The sequence below is a fragment of the Thamnophis sirtalis genome, unplaced genomic scaffold (assembly GCF_051295495.1).
Source record: "Thamnophis sirtalis isolate CommonGarterSnake01/CBP01778 unplaced genomic scaffold, rThaSir2_p1.2 scaffold_1, whole genome shotgun sequence".
NCBI classification, from domain to species: domain Eukaryota; kingdom Metazoa; phylum Chordata; class Lepidosauria; order Squamata; family Natricidae; genus Thamnophis; species Thamnophis sirtalis.
In genome coordinates this window covers 104,649,301-104,670,443 of record NW_028261381.1, presented here as the reverse complement: position 1 = coordinate 104,670,443, position 21,143 = coordinate 104,649,301, and the positions used below count along the sequence as shown (strand labels likewise).

General features: G+C 34.1%; 1 protein-coding gene across 6 annotated transcripts in view; it reads left to right on the top strand.

Annotated features, from left to right (window-relative positions):
- Positions 1 to 21,143, top strand: part of PHF21A (PHD finger protein 21A) — a 129,457-nt gene that overhangs the window by 74,405 nt on the left and 33,909 nt on the right. For all 6 annotated transcript variants that reach the window (XM_087720136.1, XM_087720143.1, XM_087720139.1 and 3 more), the window contains exon 6: positions 19,100 to 19,297. In XM_087720136.1, the coding sequence (XP_087576262.1) occupies positions 19,100 to 19,297 (198 nt within the window). The remainder of the gene's footprint in view (positions 1 to 19,099; positions 19,298 to 21,143) is intronic.

The window sequence follows — 21,143 nt, the reverse complement described above, 5'->3', positions numbered from 1 at the left end:
TGGACGGCAGTCTGTCTGATGGCATTGGAGCCAGCTGCTTGTCTGTCAGTACTTCTGAAGTTGACTCTGGCATTGGCTGCTCATCATCAGTCGCCTCCATTGACTCTGAATGTGAGCTCATTATGACAACTTCAAACAGTCATTAAGTGACTGTTTGTAAGTTGAAGTCTATCCGTATAGCCAGCCAGGAGCTGGTAAAGCACCTTTTCTCAGCTATGGCTGAAAAACTGCCATGTTAATGCTTCAGCAACAGTTTAGCAAAGCAGCTGATAGCAACAGAAGTCAATTTAAAGGTGGCTACGTATTGACTCAGAGCAATGAAGATTCAAGCAATAAAGAAGAATAGATTGTTTAGAAATAAGAAACACACATAGCTTGGTTGGCATATGTGTTAGTGTATTGTAGTGTAGTATATGGTATGGGATAGGATAGGATAGCACAGCCATAATAATAAGTTTTTAAGTACTGTAGTAAATAAGTACTAAGTACTGTAACAGGTAATACTACTTATTATAATAGAAGCCTCCCTGAAAACACAAGGAAGATAAAAACTGTTGTTGGTCTACCATTTCCCAAAGGGGAATTATGGGGAGCTAAAAATAAACCATTGGGAAGAGTATATTTTTAAAAGCAGGTGATTTTTAAAAAATATGAATTTGATTTTTTAAAAAAATAATAATATTTTAGTGCTTTTTATGATCTGATATTTGTTCAGTGGGTATATGCTTGAAATTATCTGTTTTCAAAATGGAATGCTTGGATTGTTTTATGTCTTTGAGTATAGTAATATAAAAGTGCAGTGTGCGTGTAAGTTTATGTGGGTGTATATACATAAACACACACACACATTTTCAAAGTGACCATATAGATGAGAATCAGCAGTCTGGTGCTCCCAGAGGACTAAGTTGTCTAGGACACTTCTAGATAGTATCAAGTAATCTCTATTTTTGTTTTACTGATCTTTCTTAGCTATAGACTTGCTACAAAGCCTTAAAGAAGAAACTGTTTCTTTTTATCCTCTCTCATATACAATATAGAGATTGTTTTATTTTCTTTCAAAATCAGCAAGTACTTCTCCTAAAACTTCCCCACCTTGTATGGACTAATCAATACTGATTTGTTTCAAATTAATCTAAGCTATTTTCACTCATCCCTTTGCTCTAAAAATTCAGTAGTTGGTTAATGTAAAGATTGATTTTATTATTTATCTATAGATAAATATCAGTTGTATTGCCACTGGATTTATTTGACTTATCAAAAATGGACTTTGGATTTGCTCTACTATGTAGAAATCTCTTTGCTATTTTTAAATGAATACTGAACAACTTCTCTGATAGAATGTGTTGCATTTTTTCTAAGTGTTTTATTCTGGAATTTTTACTGATTTTTCTTACGCTTTTTAGGGTAATATAAGAAACTTGTTTTGACAAATGTTTGTCAGCTTATATTAAGTGCTGGGTCTTTTAATTAACATTTAATAAAATGTTTTGTTAAAAACCTCACCTGCTTCATCATTTGCATTATTTTATTGTTGCTTGACATGCTTGTGCTCTTTAAAGTTATATTTAAAGAAAATACTATGTACTTTGACCATATCAGTCTGTGTTGTTTATATTTTTACAAAATTACATTGAAAAGTAGCATTCATTAGTTAAATATTATGACACTGGACAAATTGTTCAAAGGTTTGAAAAAGGAATCTTAAGAAATATTAATTTTAAAAGTATTTAATTGTGTAATAGATCTGATGTGCTGCAGCAGTTCAATAGAGCCAAAAATGTTTTGTTGCGGATTTTTCTTTGTACTCAGTGTCCAATGCATCTCAGTGCAGTGTCCAACAATAGTCAGCCAGCATTGATGGATCAGTTGCTATGATAATGTTTTTTCATTATAGCAATACCCTTATGAAACCTTTCACATGTTTGTCACTAACTGCACCTAGATTTCTGGGAAAGAAGTCCAAGTGTGAATGCAGAAAATGAATCTTCAGTGACATGTTGCACTTCATGGTCTTGCATGCTGTAATAAGTTTGTCAACCAGCTGAATGTAGTTTGGTGCTCTGTAGTTGCCAAGAAAATTCTCAATGACATCCTTGAATGCTTTCCAGGTGATTTTCTCTAGCCCTACTAACAGATCTTCAAACTCTTGTCATAGATGATGTATCTGATCTGTGGACCAACAAAAATATCTTCATTACTCTTTACATCATTATTCTTGGAAACTTCTGTCTCAAATAAGAAAACCTTCACCTTCCTTGTTCATATCTTTCACAACATCTTTTATCAGTCCAAGTTCTATATGATGTGGAGGCAAAAATACCTTTGTTGTTTCAAGAAGTGATTCAGGTGCCACATATTTCTGTCCTGGAACCCAATTTTTTTTCAGAGTGACTATTTCTTTTAAATGTAATGCTGCTGTCTTGCACGGATGTCCCATTCACATATGTAACAACAATACTTTATATATCTGACCTGGATTTCAAGCATACTATCACCTTTAGATCTCCATAAATATTCCACTTGTACTTGATGTACTGGATGTGCTTCAACAACAGTTTCTTTTTCTATGTTACTTTCATGTGTTTAGCATTGCCAATAGATATTGAAGAGTGTGTATTGCAAAACCAGATGATTTCTATAAAATAATACATGATAAATTATTGGTTACTTTTGTGATTACCAGCCAAAGATCTATAAGATACACCCAAATGGTGTTCAGGAAGCAGAATCTATGTTGTCTAGTGTCATAGAAGAAAAAGCTAGACATTTTAAAATATTACAGTGAAAATTATTTCTATTTCGCTTGGTTTTCATGGTAATTTAGCAAAATATAGAAAAAGCTATACTTGACTGGAAGCAATCACTGTCTGTGGAATTCTGGGAGTAGAAGTCTACCTATCTTAAAGACTCCTGCATTGGATAGGGAGTTGGATTAAAAGACCTACAAGGTCCTTTCCGATGCTATGATTCTAAGACTGACCCAAGACATTCCCTTTCTTCCTGATGTGTGAGTGTTGAAATGTAATGCTTAATTTTTAACTTGAGATGCAGTAAATATGTAATCTGTATTTTAGCAGCACATACATTACAAAAAGACTGATGTCAAACTTATCTGAACAATCATACAAATAGGTGTAATTGTGTCTGTTATGGATATTCTATCTACTACAATGGAAGAAAAATACATACAAAAACCTTATTATGCAAATAAAGGACACATGAAGAATGGAATGTTTGGAAGCTGCTGTTAATGCTGTTAGAATTGATAATCTATTTATATTGATGGAAGCCCCTTGTGTAACATTTTACATTGGAACAATTGTGCATATTACTGCTTTAAAAAATTACAGATAGCAGAAGACAGGTTTACAGTCCTTGGTAGTTCTCAGTTTGTGAGTGGAATTGAGAGTGCAGTTGTAAAGTGTGATGTCACATGATGGCATTGCTTAGTTACCCCAATCCCACAGTGCCTATTGCCTTTGTTAAGTGAGGATCATAGGACATAGCAAATCCCAGGCAGCTCACCAATAGGCAGATAAGGCAGGGAGGGGCTGGAGGGAGGGGCTGCTGGGAACAAGTGCATTAGTGGCCCACAAAGGATGGGGTGAATTCAGCCTGCTTGGAAGTGGCTGCTGCTGCTGCTGCTGCTGCTGCTGGGAAGAGGAAAGTGAAAATGATGTGCTGCCAGCTTCCCCATTGACTTTATTTGTAGGAAGTATGCAGGAAAGATCACACATGGAGATTGCATGACTGTGGGGTCCTGCAACCATTATAAGCCAGGTGCCTAGCACACAGATTGAAATCATGTGACCATAGGATACTGGGAATGGCTGGAATTTTGAGGACTGGTGTTGCGGGTATTCTCTTACCATTGCTATGTTCAAACCAGATTTGATATTCAAATTGGGCAACTTTTGATATGGGTATTTGTAATGAGGCATGCAGCTTTAGTGAAATTATGATAATTCATGCCGTGTTTTACTGCAGGCAGACGGTTATCATAAGATTTGCATGTCAACATGCCTGTTATTTATAGAACCAATAAGTGTTTACTTACTTCAGTGGCCACTTACTTGTTGAAAGCTGAATCTGAAATAAGTGGTCATTTGTACTGGAGGGCACAGCAATTCAGTCAGGTCAGTAATTGCTAAATCATTTCCTTTAGTAGAAAGGATTACAATTCAATTTGGATTTGAAACGCTGTATGAATTAAAAGAGTTGCATATGTTGCATTTATTTACCTTATTTAAGATTGCATGTTATTGAATGTGATATCTAATTTTAATATCTTGTAATATTTTTATTTGAAATATGCCAAATTAATCAGAGAGTAAAAGAAAATAGGCATTTGTTGTCAATAAACCATTACAAAAATCTCACTATTCAGGAAGGTTTTCATGAAGTAGTGCATCATTAATATATGTCAGCATGCTGTAAATGTGAAAAAAAAATAATCTTCAGCAGTGAAAATATCCTATTAAATTTTTAATCTGAAACAATAAAAACATGCTGATTTTGCAAGGGAAACTTAACTCTGCCACAGTTCAGCATCAACAATTTTCTGTAAAATAAATAATTTGTAACAGGATAGTCTTTAAGCTTCAACTTTTAAAGAAAGTAAATCTCGTATTTTGACTATTGAAAAAACCATTAATTACCCAACTGATTTTTGTTTTCAGTTTCATTGTGTGTTTCATTTTAGAGCTCTCAGACCCTTATGTGAATTTGACCATTCCTTAGACAGAATAACAGAGTTGGAAGGGACCTTGGAGGTCCTCCAGTCCAACCCCCTGCTCAAGCAGGAAACCTTATACCATTTCAGACAAATGGCTGTCCTGTCTCTTTTTAAAAACCTCCAGTGATTGAGCACTCACAACTTCGGGAGGCAAGTCACTCCATTGATTAATCGTTCTGACAGGAAGCTTCTCCTTAGTTCTTTTTACAATGATAAACTGAATATCATGAGTGGTTGAAAACTGTCGCATGAACTAATACTGATTCAATTCTCCATATGCTCATAGAGTGGGAAGCAAAACCACACACACTTCATATGTGTTTTTCTGTTTGTAAGTATTTATTTTTGTACAAACATGTTTTACATCAATTTGTCTATGCTTTTATGTTTGGCCAAGAGCTTTTTCCAGATGACTCCTAGGCAGTGATAAATTATGTGAAATGAAACAAAAGAGAGCAATGTCTGGAACTTAATAGTAATTGTTTTAGTATTACACAAAATCATTCTTGCTTATTCAGATATTTAAAATAGTTATAAGCTTTAAAATATTTTAAAGGGTTTTTTCCTGCTGTTTGATTGCTTTTTTATTTCATATTGGGAAACTTAAAAAAATATATCTTGGGATGAAGGATAGGACTATGATAGACCTTAGTTGGGAAAATCTATACTTAATTAAAAACCTGATTCTTGTAACCTTTAATAGGGTGAAATGGTGCACCATAGGGCAAACCATTTTCAATCAAGATACCTTAAATGGGCTAACTTACAGAATGCATCCAAAATCCAGGACTGATCACTCCTGTGGAATTGAAATTTGGCAGATTTCATAACATTTTAATACATAAATATTATCATAAAAACAGTTTGTGATATAACATTTTCTGTTTTGATACTTGGCTGTCTATACAGTTTGATATGGGTTATTTTCAAGGTAGATACATCTCTGAATGTATCTCAGCTTTTCCAGTGAAGGCAATATGTTAGAAGCTCTAGCATTGTTGAAGGCATTAAGGAACCAGGTAAGGAAATATTTTTGAAATGATGAACCAACAAATCTTAAGTTGTTTAGTAAAGACCTAAATGCAACTCATATTTTCTCTCACCCCAGAATATTTTATGCCAACGAGTTCATGGTTTAAATCAGTTCTTAGTATTAAACATTTGTGAAATTAACCCTGAAAATACAAATTCCAATATTCATTATTCCCAAATTGCAGATTGGAAGAGTTGTCCATGGACTCTTGAATTAAGATAATCTTGTAGCATACTTTACAATGAATACTGAATGTCAGGTTTAAACCATTTCATCAATCATGCATGTTGCCCAGTTGTATGAGGCCTTTATTTTAGGTTGGGGTAGTGTGTGCTGAGATGCAATCTTATAGCACAGTGTGGTTGTTATAATTTTACATTTTAAAGATACTTTCAGCTCTAAAATATAACCCATTTTAACATTATAGGCATAGATATGCTCAATTGCTCCCTGTGTTCTCATTCTTTCATAGAACTTTTATGAGAGCTATATGATTGTCTCATTTTAAGAAATTGATTGAATAATTCCTGGCATGCATCATTTTAAGTATATTTCACTGAACTTCAGTTTTATTTTTTTGGTCTATTTTCAGTATGTCTCTACTTTTTCTTTTGTTACCAAAACCTCAGAAAAATGACTGTTCTAGGTATTGTTTTTTCACACAAAGATACAATATCCCATCATTTGATTGTGTGAATAATAGTTTTTTTAAATAATGTAATCAAGTAAAAATAATAACTGGATGATGTCAATTAAGATTCTTAGTCAACCAGGTAGAGTTGTCCGGAAATTGAATCATGGCAACTGGACTTATTTTTGTTGGTTTGAAATATTTCACTGCTCATCCAAGTGGCTTCTTCAACTGGATGATGCAATATATATATATATATATATATATATATATATATATATATATATATATATATATATATATATATATATATATATATATATATATATATATATATATATATATATATATATATATATATATATATATATATATATATATATATGTTTTCTGAGGTTTTCGCGGGTATTAGTATGTAGGTCTCTAGTTGTTCGGGTTTTCTCCCGCGTAGAATTGGATATGTCTTTGCGACGTTTCGACGAAGTCACATTCGTCATCTTCAGGCTGCTGCTGACTACTTCAGGTTTGGTGTTTCCAGGAGTAGTGTAATATATATATATATATATACATTTTTCAGTTGAATATAGCAAATTGAAGTATGTATAAATAACACTAAAGGTTATAAATAAGACAATGTATCTACCTGATTTGGTGTAACTGTGGCTGGTCATATTAGTAACTAATATGAAATGATTAACCTTTTCCAAAGAGTTCATTTTCTCTTTTCTGTGGAATATTTTTTTAATACAGCATTCATCACAACAATTTAATTCTGATGGAAATATAATAGTGCAATGAAAGTGAGTCAATCTTTTGAGTATTTTTCATTCTTCTCTAATAATTTACATGATTTGCTTGAAAATCTTAAAAAACTCCACTAGATGGCAATCTCGGCAACTGTTTCTGAACATCTTTCATAGTTTCTGTACAAGTTTGTAACAATTCATGGACAAAAGATTACCTTAGATTATATCCAGTGATATAATTCTATTGATCATATGTGTACATCTCTGCTATACTGCTACAAATTTGATTTTCTATATGAGAACTGGAGAGGAAAGGGGAAACAGCCCTATCAAATAAACTTAATATTTGTTGAAACTTATTGTGTTTCTCAGAACCCCCACCCCCACCCATTTTGCCAATGAACAAAAATAGATAATAACATGAACTATTTATACCTTTAGAGTCATTTTGATATAGTAGTTAAGGTATCAGATTAGAAACTGAGAAACTGAGTTCTACGGTAGTTCTACTTTAGACCTAAACCTCTCAGCCCTAGAAAGGAGGCAATGACAAACCATTTGTGAAAAACACTTCCAGGAAAATGTCAGACTTGTCTAAGCAGTCTCCAATAATTGGAGATGGCTTCAGATTAAATGGAAGAAAAAAATCTTAATCCCCCCCCCAACTTCCCTCTTTTCATCAATTCACAATTTTTTACTTTATAAATGTAGTTGCAGGTAATAAACAACCTGTATCTACCTTTATGTAGTTTATGAAAACAAAATGATTTTTTGTTGATTTTCATGCAGTTAAAATATATTTTATGACTATATGAAAGGGGGCTAACTTAAATGCACTGAGAAACAAAAGATTATCCTATGAAATAAACACTCTACATTTAAAATTACTCTGTAAGCTAGTATTCAAAGTATCATCTATGTATGTTTCTTAGGTCTTAAGTTTCGTGATCTACATATCCAGTGAGAGATCACACAATTTCTATATTGATGGATATAATCAAAAGTACAATTATTTTCTATATTTGGCAATAAATGTTCTTACTGATGGGAAATCAGGTGATTTCATGTGTGTACTTTAAGTTGCCATTTGTTCCCCTATTGTATAGCTTCTCTTTATTTTTGTATGTGGAGGCTTAACCCAAATAGTATAGTGTAGTCAATATTGGACACACTGCTGTCATCTTCTAGATCAGTGGTTCTCAACCTGTGAGTCGGGACCCCTTTGGGGGTCAAATGACTCTTTCACAGGGGTCGCCTAAGACCATAGGAAAACACATATTTTTGATAGTCTTGGGAACCGAGACACCAGTTTTATGGTTGGGAGTCACCACAACATGAGTTACTGTATTAAAGGGTCACAGCATTGGGAAGGTTGAGAACCATTGTTCTAGATCAATCTGCTTGCTTCTGGTAGACAAATGGGAGGAAGGTTGCTACAGCATCTTAGTGTATAAGAGTATTTTGAAAGACAATGGTAATTTAAAACATTTTTCATTTTATTTGAGACAATTAACACTGTTAGCTTTTATGAGCTTCAGAGGGTGTACTTTGTAGTTAATCTTTCCAGTTTTTCAAAAGTTTGCTTGTGTTTTCTTTGAGGTCAGTCCAACATGTGTGGAGTCAGGAATATTGCAATTGGCTTGGCTGCTGCGAGAATTAAGTGAAGCATCAAAGTGTTTTGTTTTATCCCAGCAGAATTGTTCTTATATTTTCATTTTTAGTGATGTTGTAATAGTGTTTCTTTCTGTTTTAATAGATCTTGTTAAGTTGCATCCTGAGATCTCTGCCTTTCTTGGCTTTGGTTTCTCTTCTTAGCAAGTTCCATTATTTGTTCTGTTTTATCTATTGGTGTTTGAAAGTCCCTTTTCACATTCATCCCTAAAAGGTTCTTGGATTTAATTCCATAGTTCCTAATAGTGGCATATCAATAATTATGTAACCATAAATAATGCTTCTATATTTAGTGGCACATCAGTAATTCAAACAACTGAAATGTTCTTAAAAATTGGAGTATATGATCATATCATGGAAACTGGTTGGCTTTATTCTTCCTCTCTAGCTTGGAATTTATATATGAGCAGATTGTGAGTTGTTCTGTGGTCAATTTGTAGTGACATCTTTGGTGTTATAACTGAGATTCTTTATTTTTTTATACCAATAATACAATCAATCTGATTTTTGTATATCCCATCTAGTGATGTCCATGCATATAGGCACTGTTTTAGTTGTTGGGAAACTGTGTTATAATGATGAAACCATAAGATCAAGAGAAAGTGATAAGTGTTTTTTAGCTTCATTTCTGTTTCCTAAGCTATACATTTGAAGTATATTTCCTCTTTATTATTTCTAACTTTGGCATTCCAGTCTCTAAACAAGTCCTCTCTCGATCGAGAGAAACAAAATCAGACTTAGCCTATCTGGCAGAGTCTTGCCACTTCTTTGTTAATACAAACTTGATGTGCAGATGGGGATTGAGCTTCCTAAAACAGCAAGTCTTGGTGTTCTCTTGTATTCATGGCTCCATCTCCTAAAGGAGCAGGTAACGGGTGTGCCCCGCTTTAGTTGGTGTGCCAATACAATTGTGCCTTGAGTGAGATGCACTGAAAAAAGTATTTCTTGTTATTATCAACTCCCATTTGGGATTATTGTAACTAGATCTACTATAAATGGGATTGTCCTTGAAGACCATCTAGAAATTGCAGTAGCAATAATACTTACACACCACTTCACATTGCTTCACAGCCCTCTCTATGCGGTTTACAGGGTCAGCATATGGCCCCCAACAATCTGGGTCCTCATTTTACCTACCAGAAAGATGGAAGGCTGAGTTAACCTTGAGCTGGTCAGAATTGAAATCCTGGCAGTGAGCAGTGAGTTAGCCTGCAATACTGCATTCTAACCACTGTGCCACCACAGCTCACAAAATTATACTGTTGCAAATTGTGGCAGCCTGTGTTCTTGTAGGCTAGCTTGATAACATAACATCATGCTACAGCTATGACATTGCATTATCTATGGTTTATTTTGATGTATTATTTATGGGGCTGGTTTATTATACTGGCTGTATGTGTTAGAATATGCCTATCTGCTACATAAAAACTGGTTCTCCGGAGAATCTCTATCTATTAGGATGTTCAAATAAAACGTTCACATTCTTGCTAGGACGCACCCTCCTGTAGGAATGCTAGCTCAGAGATTCTTCTGGAGACTTTTAAAGACTTGGCTACTCTGGGAGGCCCTTGAATTTTATTTTTACAGTTCTGAGATAAATGTAGGATTATGAATATTACACTGTATTCTTGTTATTTTTTTTCCTTAAATAACCTTTACCATGTAACTTGCTGGCTGACATGAGTGAAGCAGCATAATAGACCATAGCAATAAATAATGAATTTAAGGTCCATTATATTTTATTCATCAGAGGGTTGGACTCTGTCATCTAAATGACCTGTCCAGATATATAATTCTAAAATACTTATTGATAAGTAGCATCAAGCACTTCTATAGAATATTAGACCAGAGAAAGTTGGCTTAAAGTATTCTTTATCTGCTATCCTGCAATAAAATGTGGGAACAATTTTACTGTAGAAAATTAAGTGAATTTAGTTAGTGTTTATGCATTCCAAGTGCATTCTTCAGAGAAAAATCTTCTTCACAATGTTATCAACAGGAAATATTCTTACTGTAATCATTCAAAAGACTGTCCATCTGACAGATGTGTTTACAAGATACTATGCAACTTCCCATCTTCTTTGAATATGTCTGTGGATTCAGCAGTATTTTAGAAAATATTAATGCCTGGTCTCCATGATAGAGAATTGCTGTAACTTACCACTGAATGCTGACTGACTCAGCTGCCTTCGTGCCTTAAAGTGAATTGCTAATATAGACTTAAATGTCTTTTCTAAACAGCTTGCTCATCTCCAAAAGAGTATGCTGAGCCAGCACAGCATATGAAGATAAGGCATTCTTAACTTTGTGTAGTGAGAGAGATCATCACCAATTTCTGTGTTGGATAAAATACAGACATATAGTTCTCTTAATAGAGAGCTGGATAGTGTTGCCCACACCTGAAATGTTTTGGAATAGTGGGGTCTTCTGGATGACCTAACATTGCAAAGTCTGCAAGTCTGCAGTGGAAATGAAATCTTTTTTCTTGATTGTGTATTGATTGGGTTTTAATGTTTTTATGTCTTTTCTGCAGGTTTCACATATTTCTTGCTTCTAGATGAAGAAAGACAGTCTAGTCTAACTATATTTTTTAATCAGCCTTTTCTTTAAAGTATTTCTAAACAGAAGCCTAAAAACCCAAGATCATTTATAATAAAACCAAAAGCAGTCCTCCAACCTACTAAAAACCATTTAATTACAGTAGCAGGCAGAATACGCTCAGGGAAAATTGGGATGTCTTAGTAGGTATTTATGGATTTCTTAAAACTTCACAGAAATACAACTCAACAACTTCCACATTCCAAGCATTCCATAAATAGGAAGCGTTTGTAGAAAAAGTTATCTGTCTTGTTTTAAAACTGTGGAGTTACCTCAGACAAGGATACAGGGGAAACCTGCTCCTGATCTTAAAAAGTGGCCAAGTTGATAAAGGGATCTGTAAAGGTAAGAAATAGCATTCTTAAATTGGTGCTGGACATTTTCAACTCAAACACTAGCTGGAGAGGCGGGCCAGAAAGTTTTCTGTGATTAAAATGTTCCATTTTATGCACATTTGACAGTTTTAAAGTTGTATGATATCTGCTCTTCAGGAAATTTTTTAAAAAGCCTGAAATTACATTGTCGTTACAGATTATTATATTGTCTGTTGTCCAATATTGTTTCCAATATAGGAATAAAAATATTTTTATCCACAAAGCAAAGTTTTTAGGGATTTTTGTTTTACAATGATGTTTCAGACATCATAAATCAACTAGATTAGAGAAAGAGGAAGAGAGAGGGTAGGAAGGGGAAGGGGAAGAGCAGGAGTAGGAGAAAGGTACAGGGAGAAGGAAGGGAAAGGAGAGGAGGAAGGAAGGAAGTAGAGAAGGGAGGGAGGGAGAAAAGAAAGGGAAAATAAGGTGGTGTTACAACAGGAGGAAGGGATGGTAAACAAAGCAACCCAAACAGTATATTATAACCTATTAAATGAAATAATAAATGTATAAGAATGATAAATGTTAAAACACCTGTAACCAAACGACATGCTGTATGTGATGATGGGGTTTTTTTTGTTTTTTGTTTTTTGTTTGTTTTTTATTATTGTGTGTACGTGTTGTCTATGTAATAAAAATAAAAAAAATATTTTTTTAAAAAAATAAACCAACTAGATTTATTACTTTCACATTATACAGCATAGTTTAGATTTTTAGGAAGACTGGTGAAATTGAGATGAATACCCCAGTTGAATTCATATTTATTTGCACAGGATTTTCTGTGTAAAACATATTTCTTTGCCCCTAACATTTAGGCCATATTCTGTAACATTGAAAATGTATTACAATATTTCTAGATTACTGAGTCCAAACAGGCAGATTACGATATAAGATTATAAAACACAAAACATTAAAACTTCTTCATCTGAAAAAGAAACAACAATCCCTGATGTTAGAACAATTCATTTAGATGTCAGATGTTCTGTGGAAGACTTGTTTTGACTGCCCTCCAAAATACTATAAGAAATGATAATATATGTATCTCCAGAGGTAAAATTTTCCACACAAGAGGGTATGTTACAGGAAAAATTATGTGCTTTCTCTCTCTCTGTCCACCCCTCCCCCTTCTTTGGGGAAAATTCTTAGAAAGCCCCTTGGGGCTTGAATACACTGTATGGATTGGTTCTTGCTGAAACAGACAGAGTTAGGGATACCTACGTGCCAAATCCTAAAAGGTTTTATAAGTTTATAAATACACATTGTAAGCCTGTTGCGGCCATGATTTCCCACTTAGCCCTTGTGGGGCATAACAACAGAATTGCTGGTCCCAGTCTGGTTGCTGAGTACTAACTATAGTCGGTTTGCCTTCTATGTACTTCATGTGTTGATCTCCATGTAGAGGGGTGTTGTTGTTTTTTATTTGAAGATAGTGTTAACTATGAAGAAATCATTGGAATGGCAGAAATGGATAAGTTGGTATTCATTTCGGTTTCCTAGGTAATTCAGATGCAGCAACATTTTTCTCTTTAATGTTTCCAACTTCGGTATTTCAGTCTTCAATGAACTTGCATATTCTATTGATTTCAAATTGAACTTGATAATAAAATTCATCAACCTCCTCTTCTGCACTGGTGATTGGAGCATAGCATTGAATGATTGCCACATTAAACGATTGTCCGCATAGTCTGACCAATCTTATTTGGTCATTTATTGTATTGTAGCGAAGTATTGTTCTTGTTGTGCCCTTCCTAACTATAAAAACAACACTTTTCCTGTTTAATTTTCATGTCCTGTGTAATAAACTGTGTGATCTGACTTAAAGTGTCTAGTCCTGGTCCATCTCAATTCACTGATGCCAAAGATAAAAGTTTGTAATCATTTTATTTCATATTGTTCTGAGTTATTCCATGTTAATGATTCTTATATTCCATGTTCTTATATACATCTATTTTTTTCAGCTTTGGATTTTTTCCCCCTGTATGGCAACAACAAACAGAAGGCTTTAATCTAGCCATGTCAAAAATGGCATTAATACTCTGAATTCTCCAGTTTTATTTAGAATATTACCAAAAGGGTGTTGGTGATTTTAAATCAAAATAAATATTGTTTCATTTATAATAAACCTGAGTATTATAGGTAAATTAGCATCAAAAAAGAGGTAGCATTTAGAATAGTGTTCCAACCAGTGCTATTTTATTATTGTGGATGTGAACTGTACTCTGTTGCATCACCTCATCCTTTGTTGCTTTTCTTGTATAAATGGCTCTGATCATGCTGAAAGGCCTTTTGTGAAGGATTCTGCAATGAAAATGGATCATGAAAATTATTTCAATATGACAAGTAATTTTATTTTTATTTTGTTTTATATGTATTGAAGTTTTACAGAAAGATAGATAGAAGATTCCCAAAATCTTTTCTAAGCTGAGCGCATATGCTATTAAATTATAGAATTGTGCTTAGCCTATGTTTAAATGTTCAGTATTGAAGTGATTTTTTTTGTTATATTTCCCATTCTTGCAAACTCCATACAACCTTATCAGAAATGGGCAGTTGGTGCTGTTGGTATGAAAGCACAAGGGAACTCTCATGTAGAAGGTTAATGGAGTGTAATTATAAAGAAAAATGGACTGTTCACACATTCTATCTCACTATACCTGCTATGAGAGTGACAAGCACTTGATCTTTTTTAAGCCCTAGTGCAGAGGTGCCACAGTCTATAATTGTCACAGTCAAACTGTCAAACAATTGTTCTATGAGCTATTGGTGGACTTGATAGGAAAGTTTGCATTCTGCTATGTAGCATTTTTACAATAGTATTTTACAAAGTTCTTATATTTGCTATTCCATATTATATTACTTTTGAGACATTTTATTTCTATGATCAATGTTGCCATTCAGAAACATTTTGCTCCATCAGATGTCAAATGAAATCAATACGTCTTCTTCAAAACTACTGTTATGACAGTTCTAGCTGAGAAGAAAGCCATTCATTCTTCCAAGACACGGTGTCCATGACCTTGTAGATTAGGTTTTAGTGGAAACAGTAAAGTGGCAACAGTGTCACTCCTCAGGAGCTAAAGTAACAGCCCCGCCCCCCCCTGAATACCACTGAACAGAATGTAATGCTTAATCATAAGATTAGCAGCCTTTGGGAATCAAAGCAATTTTCCAACTAGTATTCCACTACAGATTATTTATTCTCTTTGTTTTTTCTATAAAGGATAGATAAATGTTATCTACTTTAACTGAACTTTCTAATTCAGGAATGGTTTATTTATGTGGGGGGATTGTATTCAGTCTTGTATAGTGCTGAAGAACTACCTGCAAAAATGGCTCTGTTGACAAAAAGTGGGCAGAATAGGATAAAAAATATGTTAAGTCCTTCAAAATAAAACATATAAATGATGTTTTATATAAACATATTTATATAAACATATAAACAGCCATTAAGTGCTCAATACTGTGGGATGAGCAGTTGTGTAAATACAGAAATACATTCAGATAGCTCTGCTATACAACTTAGCTATTATGCCCAATTATTAATTTTCTTAGGATATAATTATTATTCTTTGATCATTATAAACCATGGCTGTGTCACCTGACTGAAGTATATTTTCTCTATCCAAAGCCAAAGCATAATTGCCTAGAGCTCAGATTCTAGATTTCAGAAAGGTCTGAATGATCCTAAATGGAGTGGGATGAGTAGATGGCAGGATGTTATAGACTGGTGTTGTGGTGATGCTTCAGCTGGGGAAAAACTATGCTTGCCAAAACAGAAAATGATGTGATTTATCAAAGACATATTAGAGGAAATGGATCCTAAGTAGATGGGTAAATTAAAAAATGGACTGATATGTCTGGCAAATATTAGATACAGGATTACCAAGAATGCAGTATTACCCTTTATTTATTTTGATTTGTATGACTGCTCTTTTCATTGACATGATTCTGGGTGGCTTACAAGAGAAAAACACAACCTAAACAGCGTAACAACAAATATATAAACAGCAGCTTGGATAAAACTAGAAAAAAATAACAGAAACTGAGATTGTAAATACATCCTCCCAAAAAGGCAAAATATGATGTGCATTAGAAACGTGTAATAGATTCAGTCAAACCCATAGGTAAATAAAATTCCTTTATTAAGAGTAATGATGCCAAGAAGACTGGATAGAATGACCAAGTCTCTGTCTATGTAGTTATAGGAATTGAGTTTGACTTGAAGAATATTAAAGCAGATTGTGCATTTCTGCTTGTACCCACAAACCTTTGAATTTCTGAATCTCATTTTGGATCCTGGTTTGCATACTTTTTGTAGGACATCAGTACCAGCTGAACAGTATGCTTGCATTGAATTATTTATGTATTTTTATTTTACATATTTCTATCCTACTCTAGCCTTAACAGTCTATATTGAAAATAAAACCAGTTAAAACACCCAGTGTATAAAACTTCCATCAAAAAGTAGCAATAACATTAGCCAAATAATTAAAATAAAAGTTAAAAATAGTATAATAAAATCTCAGGGGAAGGATCTCCAAATTCTGCTTTTGCTAACTTCTGTGTATCAACAAGGAGGGGACCATCTTTATCTCTGCCAGGAAAGTTGTTTCAGAGTGTTAGCACTGCCACTGAAGCACAATGTTTTCTGGCTTCAGTTCCTCAGACCATATAATAATGTGGGATTAATAAGTTTTCGAGTTGATCTGATTTGTTGGGCCAGTCCTAGTTGGAGTAGACAAACCTATGGATACCTAGTTGGACCTATATAGTGTTGCAGACACTTATTTACTCCGATGGTGCTGTTTTCTGGCATTAATTATATTGTTAATTGCTGAAATAGAATATGAATGTAAGCAATATCACTTTTTAAAATATGGTTTTAGAAATTCTAATAATTATAAGATCATTTAATTTTTTTGGAGTAAAAGTTCAGATAGTTAAAATTCCTACTGATCTTCAGTAAAATCTGTGTATGTATGTGTGTGTGTGTATGTGTATGTGTGTATGTATGTATGTGTGTGTGTATGTGTATATATATATATATATATATATATATATATATATATATATATATATATGTATGTGTATATATATATATATGTGTGTGTGTGTGTGTGTGTGTGTGTATCAATAGCACTTAGACTTATATACTGTTTTCACAGTACTTTACAGCCCTCTCTAAGTGGTTTACAGAGTCAGCATATTGCCACCAACACCAACAATCTGGGTCCTCATTTTACCGACCTCAGAAGCAATAGCAGTAGACTTATATACCGCTTCATAGGCCTTTCAGGCCTCTCTAAGCGGTTTACAGAGAGTCAGCATATTGCCCCCAACAATCTGGGTCCTCATTTTACCCACCTCGGAAGGATGGAAGGCTGAGTCAACCCTGAGCCGGTGAGATTTGAACCGCTGACCTGCTGATCTAGCAGTAGCCTGCAGTGCTGCATTTAACCACTGCGCCACCTTGGCTCACAAACCTCAGAAGGACGGAAGACTGAATCAACCTTGAGCTGCTCAGGATTGAACTAGTGACAGTGGGCAGAGATAGCTTGCAATACTACATTCTAACCACTGAATCACCAGGCTCATTATACATATAAACACTGTATTTCTTGGATTATAGACTTGTTGCATAACTACATTAATTTTATGAAGTAATTAAAATAAACTCAACTTTTGCCTTTATGTATCTGGTCTTTTATAAATGGAAGGCAGTAGGAAGTGTATTTTTCCAAAGTTTTCCACAGAAGACAAAAAGAGCAATGTAGAGCAATATCCTTTCCCCATGCATGTAGATAAAGCCTACTTAAAAAAAAAAAACTTTGAAAATTTACAGAAATTTCAACCCTGTTTTTTTATCCACAAGTTTCTTGAAGAAGAAGGCCAGGACGAATTGAAACAGCATACTTGTTTTTTGTTTTTCCTAATATCTCTTCTAATTTATTCTTTTTATTGTAACCTAGTTTGGGAATGTTGAGGCCTAGCATCTCTTGAATACTGTTCTCTAGCCAGATAAACTAACATATATTCTTCTGCTGTGAATAATTAGAGTAATAGTTTGGCATGTATAATTGGCTTCTGTTCTGTTATTTTCCTTATGGTATTCTGCTTCCTGCAAATGATCCTTCTGTTCTTGCCTACACTTGCTGACACATCATTTTGTACTTCAGAAAGAAACAGTAAATAATGCAACAGTATTTGAATGCCTAAATAAAGAATATGGAATTTCATTGTCCTGATCTCTTGGCAAATGCATTTAGAACTTGAGTCGATAAAAATAAATGCCAAGGCTCTAAAAATTGCCATGAGTCTATTGGCTTATAAGAATTACTGTAAGATAATTAAACAAAGTATTACCATCACATAAACAAAAAATAAAGTTTGTGTGAAATAAATTATAGAACTGCAATTTATATTCAGAATACCACAAATGACCTACTAGGCATGTATGGATAACAGGCTAACAAAATCAGTGGAAATTTTAATGATACATTTTTAAAATATATTCTTCAAGCTTAAAAAGGACAAAAATAATTCCAAAAAATATGATGCAGCCTAAAACATGTACCATTCCTAGGCATGTGGAAAAGACGGTGGAATAAAGATCAGGAATATCATGAATAGTTTTGATTATAGGATTGGAGGTCACCCAAACTGGGGAATAACATTCTGTTATATTAGCAATACACAGAGCTCCCATATGCAGGAATTAGATATTATGATAACCCAAGATTGTTGTTGCTTATAACCCTTAACTGATTTGTAATAAAAGTTTGTGAAAGATTAAATGATGAATGCCTTATTCAGCTCCACATTTTTGTCTGAGCTGTGAAAGAGCAATAATTCCTGGGAGAGGGACGTCTTCATTGAATTGCTCACAACTTCTGATCTTAGTGATATGTTATCCTTGCTTAAATTTGCTAGTTTGACATCGTTAGTAATTGTCAAAATATGAATTTGCTTTCTTTATTTTTATTTATTAATCAAATGTTTATAGCTTATAATGAGTTTAACAAACTGCGATAAAAATAAACAATGGAAATATCATCAGATATAAATACACATACACACATATGTAACAGTAATTAAAATGAACTAGAACTTAAAACTCATTGTTAGCAAAATTTATATTACATTAATATTAATAGAAAACTGACTATTTAACACAGAACTCTAAAACAAGGTTCATCTTATAACCAGTTACATTACTTCTATTTGCTTTTGAAAAAGATCTTGAAATGGATTTTTAATGTAATACAAAAAAGTATATGATACTATTTCTCTTTGCCCTTATTCTTTTTCTAGAAAAGAGTAGTTGAACAACTCCGAAAGAATTTAATGGTAAAGCAGGAACAGCCTGATAGTAAGTTTCAAATACAGCCATTGGCACAGACAGAAACTAAAATACAAACATCACAGCCTCTACAACAGCAGCAGCAGCAGCAGCAGCAGCAGCCACAGCAGCAGACCACAGCACCCTCTCCAAACCTGCTTGGATCACAGGTAAAGGGTTTGAATTAGTTACTGTGATTTTGGAAAGCTATTTCTTAGGCTGGAATTCATCACTGTATAAAATCAATATTAGTCTTGATAACAACTAGGAAGCATTTACATTTTGATCTGAATAGGAGTGAGTGAATATTTATAGGATCGGGTAATGCTATCAGAAATCTTTAAGTAAAAACAAAGGTACTTATCTTCTGTCTTTGCCATTTTCCTCTCTACCCTTGACTAATGCTCGTCTTGTTTCTATTTGGCTTTATTTCAAATGACATCCAGGAATCTTGAACTATTTAGAGATCTTTGACCAGTTCAGGTTATTTATTTCAGTGAAAGGCAATTAAACTACAGAAATAATGTATAATTAATTGTCTGTAAATAAAGATATACATGCAGAATAATATTATGATATCAACTTACAATCAACCATATATTTTCTAATAAATATAAAATATATAAACTAAAGTAGTTACCCATCGATCTTAATAACTGCTGTTGCAAAAAGCAATCTCTGCATGAAAAAGTTTCTTGTTGCTATTGGTCAGGAGAACCTTTACCGTTTATAGGTTAAATGATGTTAATTGCCATTCATAAATGATGGAGAAACATTTTCTCTAAAAGTGACTATAAATAACGTAGCAGAAAGCAGTTTCGTTTGTCTTGCCCAATAAAAGATTGTGTGTCTAAATGGGGGAGATAATGTAATAATCCTGACCTTTAAGTTCATTTTTAATAAAATGTTGACACATTTCATACTATCTAACTTTTCATACTGAGGATCACATTTTCTCATTGCATACTCTGACACCGATTTTATATAAGCAATAAAGACAAGTGTTTTCTTCCCTTCAAATTCAGTTGGACTAATATCTAATATTTATTACAGTAAGACTAGGACAATTTTTATGAATGAATTCTAGTCAAATTAGTGTATGTAGGGTTGTGAACAAATAAAGTAAATTAAGATTTTTCATAACATTTTTGGCAATTTATTGTGTGATAAAAGTTGAGAAGAATAATATGTCAACAGGAAGTATATGCATTTCTATCTTCAAGAAATTGGAACTAAAGAACTTGGTAAAATAACATAGTGAAGATGTAATGGTACAAAGTAGTTTTGGATTAATATTCTCTTACCAAAATAACATAAGAATTTAGAATACTAAAGATAATGCTTGACTAAAAAGTATTTTGCTCTCTAAGTAGTCATGGTAAAAGGCAACTAATTGAACCTCAAAGCAGTTGCAATTTTTTCCAATGGCTCTGATGTATTGCAAGTAGTAGTAAACAGAATAAGGTGTACAGCTGCAAATATCTGTAGTCCTATGTGTAATGGGTTTAGGGCAATGTGCAACCTCTGGCTCACTGGTGCTAGTTTGCTGCTGTCATCTCACCCCAGCCACCTCACTGTGGGACAACTTGCCACAGAACAACTCACCATGGGAGAATGCAGGAGGCAAGGGGAACACTCTCCACCTCTCCTCCTCCTCCATAGCTCAGACGGGGGGGGGGGGAGGGAATCAGGAAGAACGAAGCAGAGAGGCGAAGAGGGACTCCCACCCCCCACCAGAAAAAAGATCACTTCAGAAAGAGTCACACTTCGCTGTGCAGGAGTTTTTGCCACAGAATTCAGGGTTTTTTGGTGGGGGTGGTAATCCAGGTCAAGGAGAGGATGGGGGAGGAAGGAGAAGGAGGATATTCCCCTCACCTCCAGTATTTTCCCACAGTGAGTTGTCCTGTGGCGAGTTGCCCATGGCGGGAAAGCTGGATCAACTCAGTGTTGACCCTGCTACAGCAAGTTCAGCTGTGTAACTTTATTTATTCTGCTACTTATAATAAAGGATCATTT